The following is an 11,595-nucleotide window of genomic DNA, read 5'->3' as shown; positions in this document are numbered from 1 at the left end:
GTGCTAGACGCCATCGAATGTGAGCATTTGCCCACTCAAGTCTGTTACGGCGTCGATCTGGAGTCAGGTTAAGATCCCGATGAGGACAACGAGCATGCAGTTGAGCTTCCCTGAGACGGTTTCTGACAGTTTGTGCAGAAATTGTTTGGTTATGCAAACCAATTGTTTCAGCAGCTGTCTGAGTGGCTGGTCTCAGACGATCTCGGAGGTGAACCTGCTGGATGTGGAGGTCCTGGGCTGGTGTGGTTACTCGTGGTCTGCGGTTGTGAGGCCGGTTGGATGTACTGCCATATTCTCTGAAACGCCTTTGGAGACGGCTTATGGTGGAGAAATGAACATTCAATGCACGAGCAACAGATCTGGTTGACATTCCTGCTGTCAGCATGCCAATTGCACGCTCCCTCAATGCTTGTGGCATCTGTGGCATTTTGCTGTGAGACAAAACTGCACATTTCAGGGTGGCCTTTTATTGTGGGCAGTTTGAGGTACACCTGTGCACTAATCATGATGTCAGATCAGCATCTTGATGTGGCACACCTGTGAGGTGGGATGGATTATCTCAGCAAAGCAGAAGTGCTCACTATCACACATTTAGACAGATTTGTGAACAATGTTTGAGAGGAATGGTAATATTGTGTATCTGGAATGAAGTTTAGATCTTCAAGTCCATCTCATGAAACATGGGAGCAAAAACAAAAGTGTTGCGTTTATATTTTTGTTGAGTGTAGTTAGAATAAAGGATGTCTAATGAGTTTGTGCCAATGAGGATTTGGGGTATACTGTTCACATCAGGGACAACCAACACTAATGTAGAGACTTCAGTTTCTTTGCCTAAAAACTCCTCTGGAAACACAAGGTTGAGCTCTACATACCCAAGGTAAAGCACAGCCCCTCCATTGGCTCCTTCTATTTGCAGCTCTACATCCAAAAGATCATCCAAAGATTTCAAAGAATACTGAGACAAGTGGGTCTGGAAAAATGACAGCGGAATAGTGGTCACCTGAGAGCCTGTGTCTAGCAGGCAGTTGACTTTATGGCCTTCAATGGTGATTTGAGCAGTACATTTTGTCCCAACCAGCTTTGGTGACAGTATAGTGGGGGTGGTCTGAGCATTACCACACTGCTTAGTCACTCGCTTTGTTTTTCTAGGGCGTTTGTTCAATCTTTTAGTCCCTGTCTGCCCTGCAACAGGGGCTTCTAGCAGTTTAACTGCTGGGTGCCAGTGTTGCTATTCTGCTGATCCCATTGCCATTGCTTCTCCTTAAGTAGCCGCCTTTTTTCTTCAACCAGAAGGGGATTTGGTTCACTTCCACAGTTGACTGCAAGGTGCGCATCTCCGCCGCAGCAGAAACAGTACCATGGACGGGGCCTACTGTTTACTGGTGGCCCTGAACTGGACTCTCCACTTACTCTCTTGTGGGGTGACTTGTATCGGGCTGTCATGGAGAAATCCTTTGAGAAAGCAGGTGGTTGTATCTGATGACTCTGAGCTTGAGGTCGCGTCATCTGTGCTTGAAGAAGGGCAAGCTGATGTTTCAGTGTCTCAATCTCTGTGGCTTCAAGGTGGTCTTTCTTTTCTCCCTGAGCCGCTTTCCTCATATCAGCAACCTGCACTTGAATGTCAGCAATATGTCTTTTCAATGTGTTGATTTCAGTTACATCAGGACAGTTGGCTTTGGCTTTACGTAGGGCTGCAGTCTGTATGGCAGCAACCTGGGTCTGCACCTCATTAAGCTGTTTCTTCAAGGATTCAGTCTCCGTGACCTCCTTTTCAGGTGCAGCACAACTGCATGCAGCTAACTGCTGCGACGCAGCCCTCAACTTTAAAGCAGTGGGGTTTTGCTTATGCAGCCCTAGATGTCTTTTCATACGATTATGCTTACTTGCCTGTTTATCTTCCTCTGTCCTGATTAGCAGCACTAGCTCAGCGAACGAGGGCGGTGCACTAGATTTCCGCTCCAGTTGAAGATCAGCGATCAATCCATCATTCCAGCAGCCTCGACAGAACTGCTTCAAGAGATAGCGGCTTTGCTCACGTTCTGCAACACGACCTCGTCTGACCACAGCACTTAGAGCAACTTGCAAGCGGTTCAGATAATCAGAAGGCTTCTCATCATTGTTTTGCAGTGTCCCCATAAACTTGGCCAAAAGCTCATCTCCATCCTCCACAGAGCCATAGACTGAATCTAGTAACTGGAGATACACTGATGGCAACGTCTGAGGGCTAACATGTTTGATAAGATCAGTAGCTGGAGGCAATAAGCTGTCTAAGATCTTGCGAGTTCTGTGCAGATCAGACATGGAAGGGTCGGTCAAGAACAAATCAACATTTGCCCTCCAGGTGTCGTAATCAAGTTCATTGTTTGGACGAGGAATCTTCCCAGAGAAGGGCCTGAGGCGAAACGAAGAGTGCATGGGGGACATAGCTTCATTAGCTCGCACAACATGCTCGACAACGACCCTTTGTACCACAGGGGGATTCACATCATTCATGGTAAGCACCGGACATGTTGTTGCAGCAGTGTCATCACCACCACTAGCTTTGTTTGACAGCTCCTGATGGTTAGCATTTAAGTTAGCAGCCATGCTGGGCGATGGTGCAGCAGTCAACATAACAAGCTGTGACTGACCATTCACACTGGTAGGCAAGGACGCTGCCTGTGGACTCCTGGTAGCGGTCTCAAGCCTTTGTAGAGCTGGTGTTGATGCTGCTTGGGCATCACCTCTTAATCTATGCTGACCATGTCTGGGCAATGGAGATGGGGGAAACACAGCAGGTAAGTTCCTGACTATCTCAGGTGAGACAGAGCCAAGGAGAAGAGACGGCTGTATGACCTGCAATGGTGCATTAACATCTTTGACCTCGTTGCCAGTTGCATCATAACTGCTTATTTGAGGGGCTTCAACCGGTGCAGCGTCAGCAGGGAGGCTCACACCTTTCCCTGCACTTATCTTCCTCAGTTCCTCCTGGAGCACACTTTCAAATGACCTCCCACTCTTATTAGCAATAGCTTGCAGTTCCTCAAGATATCCCTTGGTGGCGCTACTGCTAGCAGTGCTAGTGTAAACACTATCTAAGGATCGCACCTGAAAAGTAATGTTTGCCTCAATTGAGCTCTGATACTCTATTGGCAGTATGGGTCTAAGTGTGTGCATTGCAGAGTTATGAGCAAATTCTAAAATGGAGCACATATGGTACTCTGATCTTGGGTCATCGATCACTAGTACTCTGTTAATAGAGCCATAGCGTTCTAGGTGTTTCTCAAGCTCCTCATCTACTTCTGTTTGAGTCAACCCACTAATAAGGACTGAGTTACAAACATTAATCCCTTCATGTTTCACTATATCCATTGTACAGTATTACTCTTGCCACTCAATAATACTCCACTTTCTCCTGGCTGGCTCGCCAAAATTTCTGTAACCCACCTTAACTGTTGGTGGTAAAGACTGGGTGATACAGATATATTTTCTTTTAGTGTATTAATTATCTTGTGGACCAAACCAGAAGTCTAAACCCGCTATAGAAGAAAGGGGTATTAGCAATTTGCATTGAGTGGAAAAGTAAAACTCACAGAGCCAAAGAATAGATGCAAACGAATGTTATTAAAAAAAACAGAGCATCTATGAACATGTGAAGCCTTAGTCTAATTTAACAAAATGGGTCACAAAATCATACATAAAGTCAAAATTCTGGGTTGGATGGCTCGCCACGACCACTGAGGTCCCCCTCTACCTTTACAGAATAGGGAGAATCCCAGCAGAAGAAGTCTTCACACAGATCTCGAACCCAGGGATCCACATAAAGAAAAGACCCGGCCTGTATAGGCCAAAATAGGGTTAAAATAAAATTCTTATAACAGAATATGTCTTTACATATAAATAAGGACATATAAACACATACAGTGGGGAAAAAAGTATTTAGTCAGCCACCAATTGTGCAAGTTCTCCTATTTAAAAAGATGAGAGAGCCCTGTAATTTTCATCACAGGTATACCTCAACTATGAGAGACAAAATGAGAAACAAAAATCCAGAAAATCACATTGTAGGATTTTTAAAGAATTTATTTGCAAATTATGGTGGAAAATAAGTATTTGGTCAATAACAAAATGTCATCTCAATACTTTGTTATATACCCTTTGTTGGCAATGACAGAGGTCAAACGTTTTCTGTAAGTCTTCACAAGGTTTTCACACACTTTTGCTGGTATTTTGGCCCATTCCTCCATGCAGATCTCCTCTAGAGCAGTAATGTTTTGGGGCTGACGCTGGGTAACACGGACTTTCAACTCCCTCCAAAGATTTTCTATGGGGTTGAGATCTGGAGACTGGCTAGGCCACTCCAGGACCTTGAAATGCTTCTTACGAAGCCACTCCTTTGTTGCCCGGGCGGTGTGTTTGGGATCATTGTCATGTTGAAAGACCCAGCGACGTTTCATCTTCAATGCCCTTGCTGATGGAAGGAGGTTTTCACTCAAAATTTCACGATACATGGCCCCATTCATTCTTTCATTTACACGGATCAGTCGTCCAGGTCCCTTTGCAGAAAAACAGCCCCAAAGCATGATGTTTCCACCCCCATGCTTCACAGTAGGTATGGTGTTCTTCGGATGCAACTCAGCATTCTTTCTCCTCCAAACACGACAAGTTGAGTTTTTACCAAAAAGTTCTATTTTGGTTTCATCTGACCATATGACATTCTCCCAATCCTCTTCTGGATCATCCAAATGCTCTCTAGCAAACTTCAAACGGGCCTGGATATGTACTGGTTTAAGCAGGGGGACACGTCTGGCACTGCAGGATTTGAGTCCCTGGCGGCGCAGTGTGTTACTGATGGTAGCTTTTGTTACTTTGGTCCCAGCTCTCCGGAGGTCATTCACTAGGTCCCCCCGTGTGGTTCTGGGATTTTTGCTCACAGTTCTGGTGATCATTTTGACCTCACGGGGTGAGATCTTGCGTGGAGCCCCAGATCGAGGGAGATTACCAGTGGTCTTGTATGTCTTCCATTTTCTAATAATTGCTCCCACAGTTGATTTCTTCACACCAAGCTTCTTACCTATTGCAGATTCAGTCTTCCCAGCCTGGTGCAGGTCTACAATTTTGTTTCTGGTGTCCTTTGACAGCTCTTTGGTCTTGGCCATAGTGGAGTTTGGAGTGTGACTGTTTGAGGTTGTGGACAGGTGTCTTTTATACTGATAACGACTCCAAACAGATGCCATTAATACAGGTAACGAGTGGAGGACAGAGGAGCCTCTTAAAGAAAAAGTTACAGGTCTGTGAGAGCCAGAAATCTTGCTTGTTTGTAGGTGACCAAATACTTCTTTTACTGAGGAATTTACCAATTAATTCATTAAAAATCCTACAATGTGATTTTCTACATTTTCTTTTCTTATTTTGTCTCTCATAGTTCAGGTATACATATGATGAAAATTACAGGCCTCTCTCATCTTTTTAAGTGGGAGAACTTGCACAATTGGTGGCTGACTAAATACTTTTTTCCCCACTGTATATACACAACCATGTACATTAAAACATGGTCTCTCAATTATAATTGTCCTCATTGTCCATCAACTGCCCCTCCATGGACCGCCACCTTACTGTGGTGGAGGGGTTTGAGTGCCCAGATGATCCTAGGAGCTATGTTGTCGGGGGCTTAATGCCCCCAGCAGGGTCTCCCAAGGCAAACAGGTCCTGGGTGATGGGCCAGACTAAGAGCGGTCCAAAAACCCCCTTATGAGGCAAATAAAATCAAGGACCGTGACGTCGCCCGGTATGGCGCAGCCGGGGCCCCACCCTGGAGCCAGGCCCGGGGTTGGGGCTCGAATGCGAGCGCCTGGTGGCCGGGCCTTTCCCCACGGGGCCCGGCCGGGCTTAGCCCGAAGGAGCGACGTGGGGCCGCCCTCCCATGGGCCCACCACCGGTGGGAGGAACCGTAAAGCTGGATCCATACTCCGCGAGACAAAGAGCGGAGAACACGCTCCACGGGTGGTAAGAGATACAAAAAAAAGGTCTTTTCCGCTCTAAGGTACCATACTCCGCGAGACGCGTGTGTGCAGAACTCCTCATACGGCCCGCCCACTAAACTATAAGGAAAGACTTTACTGAGTTTTTTAACACACCACAAGGACGTGTGCCATGGCAAGAGGGCATTATACAGAGAGGGGGCCTGCAACAGCGTGAGATGTCCGGCGATGAGTTGTGAAAATGCGACATTAAAAGTAACAATAGCAAAGATTCAGTGTTTGTGCCTTTATGACCACATTTGCACATCTACTGTGTTCCAATATGCCTGCGATACTTCAAACTGTCCGGTGATGAGCTGTGAAGATGCGACATTAAAAGTAACAATAGCAAAGATATACAGACATTGTTAACGAGCCTATTATGCCCGGGTATGTAGGAGTATATAGAATGGTAATAACAGTCACCATCTGGTATGTGTGAACGGCTGTCTGGAGTTATTGGTGACAAATCACCCTGACTTGCCTTTCTTTCTTTCTTTTATTGCTCATCATGCAAACCAGTATGGTCTTATCTAAATCTGTTGAATCAGTGCTGTTTACACACCTACCTATATACCTGGAGAGGCTCTTGCGCTTCTCCACTTTCATCACGCCCACAATAAATTCCGACCAATCACAGCATGGTTGCCGCACAGCCTTGAAAGACAAAGTTCGGCCCGGACCCTGTGCACAAAAGTGCGGATCAGCGGGCGGTCAGAGACAAAAAATGACGTCATTTTGTGGGCGTAACGTCTGCAGGGGGGAAAAATGTCTTTGTCTCGCGGAGTATGGATCCAGCTTAAGGGGCCGGTGCAGAGTGGATTGGGTGGCAGTCGAAGGCGGGGGCCTCGGCGACCTGATCACCGGACACAGAAACTGGCTCTGGGGACATGGAATGTCACCTCTCTGGGGGGGAAGGAGCCTGAGCTTGTGCGGGAGGCCGAGCGGTACCGACTAGATATAGTCGGGCTCGCCTCCACGCACAGCTTGGGTTCTGGAACTCAACTCCTTGAGAGGGGTTGGACTCTCTTCTATTCTGGAGTTGCCCATGGTGAGAGGCGGCGGGCTGGTGTGGGCTTGCTTATAGCCCCACAGCTTAGCTGCCATGTGTTGGAGTTTTCCCCAGTATGTGAGAGGGTCGCCTCCCTGCGCCTCCGGGTTGGGGAGAGGTCTCTCACTGTGGTTTCGGCGTATGCGCCGAACAGCAGTGTAGAGTACTTGACCTTCTTACAGTCTCTGGGAGGGGTGCTGGATGGCACCCCAACCGGGGTCATCTTGCTGGGAGACTTCAACGCCCACGTGGGCAGTGACAGTAACACCTGGAGAGGCGTGATTGGGAGGAACGGCCTCCCCGATCTGAACCCGAGTGGTGTTTTGTTATTGGACTTCTGTGCTGGGCATGGTTTGTCCATAACGAACACCATGTTCGAGCACAAGGTTGTCCATCGGTGCACTTGGCACCAGGACACCCTAGGCCGGAGGTCAATGATCGATTTTGTAATCGTGTCAGCTGACCTTCGACCTTGTGTTTTGGACACTCGGGTGAAGAGAGGGGCTGAGCTGTCAACTGATCACTACCTGGTGGTGAGTTGGATCCGTTGGCGGGGGAAGAGGCTGGACGGGCCCGGCAGGCCCAAACGTACTGTGCGGGTCTGCTGGGAGCGTTTGGCCGAACCCTCCGCTAGGGAGATCTTCAACTCCCACCTCCGGGAGAGCTTCACCCAGATTCCGAGGGAGGCTGGAGACATTGAGTCGGAGTGGACTATGTTTTCCACCTCCATTGTCGATGCAGCTGCCCGAAGCTGCGGCCGCAAGGCCTCTGGTGCCTGTCGTGGCGGCAATCCCCGGACCCGGTGGTGGACACCGGAGGTCAGGGATGCCGTCAAGCTGAAGAAGGAGTCCTATCGGGCCTGGTTGGCTTGTGGGACTCCTGAAGCAGCTGATAGGTATCGGCAGGCCAAGCGTGCTGCAGCAAGGGCAGTTGTAGAGGCAAAAACTCGGGCCTGGGAGGAGTTCGGGGAGGCCATGGAGGAGGACTATTGGTCAGCCTCAAAGAGATTCTGGCAAACCGTCCGGCGCCTCAGGAGGGGGAAGCAGTACTCTGCCAACACTGTATTCAGTGGAGGTGGGGAGCTGTTGACCTCGACTGAGGGGGTGGTTGGACGGTGGAAAGAGTACTTTGAGGGTCTCCTCAATCCCACCAACACGCCTTCCATTATGGAAGCGGAGGCTGATGACTCAGTGGTGGACTCGTTCATCACCTGTGCTGAAGTTGCCGAGGTAGTCAAAAAGCTCCCCGGCGGCAAGGCACCGGGGGTGGATGAGATTCGCCCTGGGTACCTTAAGTCTCTGGATGTTGTGGGGCTGTCTTGGTTGACACGCCTCTGCAACATCGCGTGGCAATCGGGGGCAGTGCCGCTGGACTGGCAGACCGGGGTGGTGGTCCCTCTTTTTAAAAAGGGGGACCGGAGGGTGTGCTCCAACTACAGGGGGATCACACTCCTCAGCCTCCCTGGGAAAGTCTACGCCAGGGTACTGGAGAGGAGAATTAGGCCTATAGTCGAACCTCGGATTAAGGAGGAGCAATGTGGTTTTCGTCCTGGCCGCGGAACACTGGACCAGCTCTATACCCTCCGCAGGGTGCTGGAGGGTTCATGGGAGTTCACCCAACCAGTCCACATGTGTTTTGTGGACTTGGAGAAGGCGTTCGACCGTGTCCCTCGCGGCATCTTGTGGGAGGTGCTCTGGGAGTATGGGGTCCGTGGCCCTCTGCTGAGGGCCGTTAGGTCCCTGTATGGCCGGAGCAGGAGTTTGGTTCGCATTGCCGGCAGTAAGTCAGACCTGTTCCCAGTGCATGTTGGACTCCGGCAGGGCTGCCCTTTGTCACCGGTTCTGTTCATAATTTTTATGGACAGAATTTCTAGGCGCAGCGAGGGACCAGAGGGGATCTGGTTCGGGAACCATAGGATTTCATCTCTGCTTTTTGCAGATGATGTTGTCCTGTTGGCTTCATCGAGCCGGGACCTCCAGTGTGCACTGGGACGGTTTGCAGCCGAGTGTGAAGCGGCTGGGATGAGAATCAGCACCTCCAAGTCTGAGGCCATGGTTCTCGACCGGAAAAAGGTAGTTTGTCCTCTCTGGGTCAGAGGAGAGTTCCTGCCCCAAGTGGAGGAGTTTGTGTATCTCGGGGTCTCGTTCACGAGTGAGGGGAAAATGGAGCGGGAGATTGACAGACGGATCGGTGCAGCTTCCGCAGTAATGCGGTCGCTGTACCGGTCTGTTGTGGTGAAGAAGGAGGTGAGCCGGAAGGCGAAGCTCTCGATTTACCGGTCAATCTACGTTCCTACCCTCACCTATGGTCATGAGCTTTGGGTAGTGACCGAAAGAATGAGATCGCGAATACAGGCGGCCGAAATGAGTTTCCTTCGAAGGGTGGCTGGGCGCTCCCTTAGAGATAGGGTGAGAAGCTCAGTCACCCGAGAGGAGCTCGGAGTAGAGCCGCTGCTCCTCCACATCGAGAGGAGCCAGCTGAGGTGGCTTGGGCATCTGGTTCGGATGCCTCCTGGACGCCTCCCTGGGGAGGTGTTCCGGGCATGTCCCACTGGGAGGAGGCCCCGGGGAAGACCCAGGACGCGGTGGAGAGACTATGTCTCTCGGCTGGCCTGGGAACGCCTCGGGATTCCCCCAGAGGAGCTGGAGGAAGTGTCTGGTGAGAGGGAAGTCTGGGTGTCCCTGCTTAGACTGCTGCCCCCGCGACCCGGCCCCGGATAAGCGGTAGAAGATGGATGGATGGATGGATGGATGTCCATCAACTGAACAGATTATAAACATAACTTTAACATGAGACAATGATTGAACCATTACTTTCCATACTCATCTCCTATTTTCCTTTTTTTCACTCACTCTCAAATAACAGAGAGGAAAATATATTTTAACATGGTAATACAAACAATATTTTTAAGCAAAACACGCCTCCTAAATCCATATTAACAATTGCACACTTTACCTCCTCTTAAAACTAATATCAGTTTTACTCACCAGAGGCTCAAACGTCATATACACACGCACACCAGCATAAACGCAGATCACACGGCTCTCAACAGTCCAGGTTCAGCTTTTGAAGAAACAGGGACATGGGAGTTCAGCAATGCAAAATATCAGTGTTTAGCAAAAGCACATGTGGCTGCCAGCCTAAGCTAGCACCATAGCGACTACTAAGCACAACTTACTTTCTCCTTCGCTTCCCTTGCGGAACACACGGTCCACTAATCGATCCACCGCAAACTCCGCTGCCCACGGCGGTGATTACAGTGACAAAGAAGTTGTCTATATCTGGTTCTTGAGCACAAAAACCCAGTAATATCCGCAGCAAACAGAGTAAGCGCGCAGCTACCTTGACGTTGGTCCCACTTCACACGTACGCCATTAACAGCATCTGATTGGTCACATTGCATCACGTGAACTCCTCATGTTCCTGTTGCTTGTACACAGAGAGGCACATTCGTCACACCTCAAGTAAAATATCCGTTTTAACAGATATAAAAACTTACATACATTAATTTTTCTGGTTTCTTTGTTAACATCCAAGATTGTTTTGATCAAAAACACTATTAATTTCCTGGTTTCTCTTTAATAAGGTTATCAAAAAAAAACAACTATTTATTTATAAATGATTAATTTCACCAATTAAATGGTAAACTGGACAATTGGTGAGAACCTGTTAACCTGGGTTACACTAAGCACTTGGCTGAACTCCTGACACCACTGGTAGGTGACACACCACATCACATCCACAACTCTCAGGACTTTGTGAACAAGGTGGAGAAGATCCAAATGGACCCAGACGACACCATAGTCTCATTTGATGTCACCTCCTTGTTCACCTGCATCCCTACATCAGAAGCCACAGAGATGGTAAGGACGTGCCTCACACAAGACAGCACACTCAAGGAGAGAACCAACCTAACGCCAGACCACATCTGTGACCTGCTGGACCTCTGCCTGACCACCACTTATTTCCAGTACAATGGGAACTTTTACAGACAGAAGCACGGCTGTGCGATGGGATCACCTGTGTCTCCTATTGTGGCCAACCTCTACATGGAAGAAGTGGAGAGAAGAGCCCTAAGTTCCTATCCTGGAACCACCCCCACCCACTGGTTTAGATACTGTATGTGGATGACACCTGGGTTAAAATCAAGACCAACGAAGTGGAACGGTTCACAGAACACATCAACGCAGTGGATAACAACATCAAGTTCACTCGCGAGGACACCAAGGACAACAATCTGGCCTTCTTGGACTGCACAGTACATATTGAGGAGGACAGGAGCCTCAATGTGGAAGTGTACAGGAAACCTACACACACGGAACAGTACCTGTTATTTGATTCACACCACCCACTGGAACACAAACTGGGAGTCATCAGGACCCTGCAGCACAGAGCACAAACTGTACCAACCAGCTCAGAGGGGAAGAAGAAGGAGCAACACCACATCAGGAAGGCCCTGCAAACATGTGGCTACCCGAAGTGGGCACTCATCAAAGCCACAAAAACAAGACACCCCAACAACAAGAAGAAGGACGACACCAGGCG

General features: G+C 49.0%; 1 protein-coding gene across 1 annotated transcript; it reads right to left on the bottom strand.

Annotated features, from left to right (window-relative positions):
* Positions 1 to 628: 628 nt before the first annotated feature.
* On the bottom strand, positions 629 to 10,790 carry LOC114447698 (uncharacterized). The gene is made up of 3 exons (XM_028424100.1): positions 10,229 to 10,790; positions 10,038 to 10,113; positions 629 to 3,817 (listed from the first exon to the last, which is right to left on the bottom strand). The coding sequence occupies exon 3, from the start codon at positions 3,349 to 3,351 to the stop codon at positions 1,198 to 1,200; it is 2,154 nt and encodes a 717-aa protein (XP_028279901.1). The 5' UTR covers positions 3,352 to 3,817; positions 10,038 to 10,113; positions 10,229 to 10,790; the 3' UTR covers positions 629 to 1,197.
* Between the last annotated feature and the right edge of the window lie 805 nt (positions 10,791 to 11,595).

Source organism: Parambassis ranga, chromosome 15, assembly GCF_900634625.1.
Source record: "Parambassis ranga chromosome 15, fParRan2.1, whole genome shotgun sequence".
NCBI lineage: Eukaryota > Metazoa > Chordata > Actinopteri > Ambassidae > Parambassis > Parambassis ranga.
Note: the sequence above shows the minus strand (reverse complement) of the source record. Positions and strands in the feature narration are given on the sequence as shown.

Coding starts and splice junctions, on each gene's coding strand:
- LOC114447698 (XM_028424100.1), bottom strand. CDS start 3,351: ATGGATATAGTGAAACATGAAGGGATTAATGTTTGTAACTCAGTCCTT.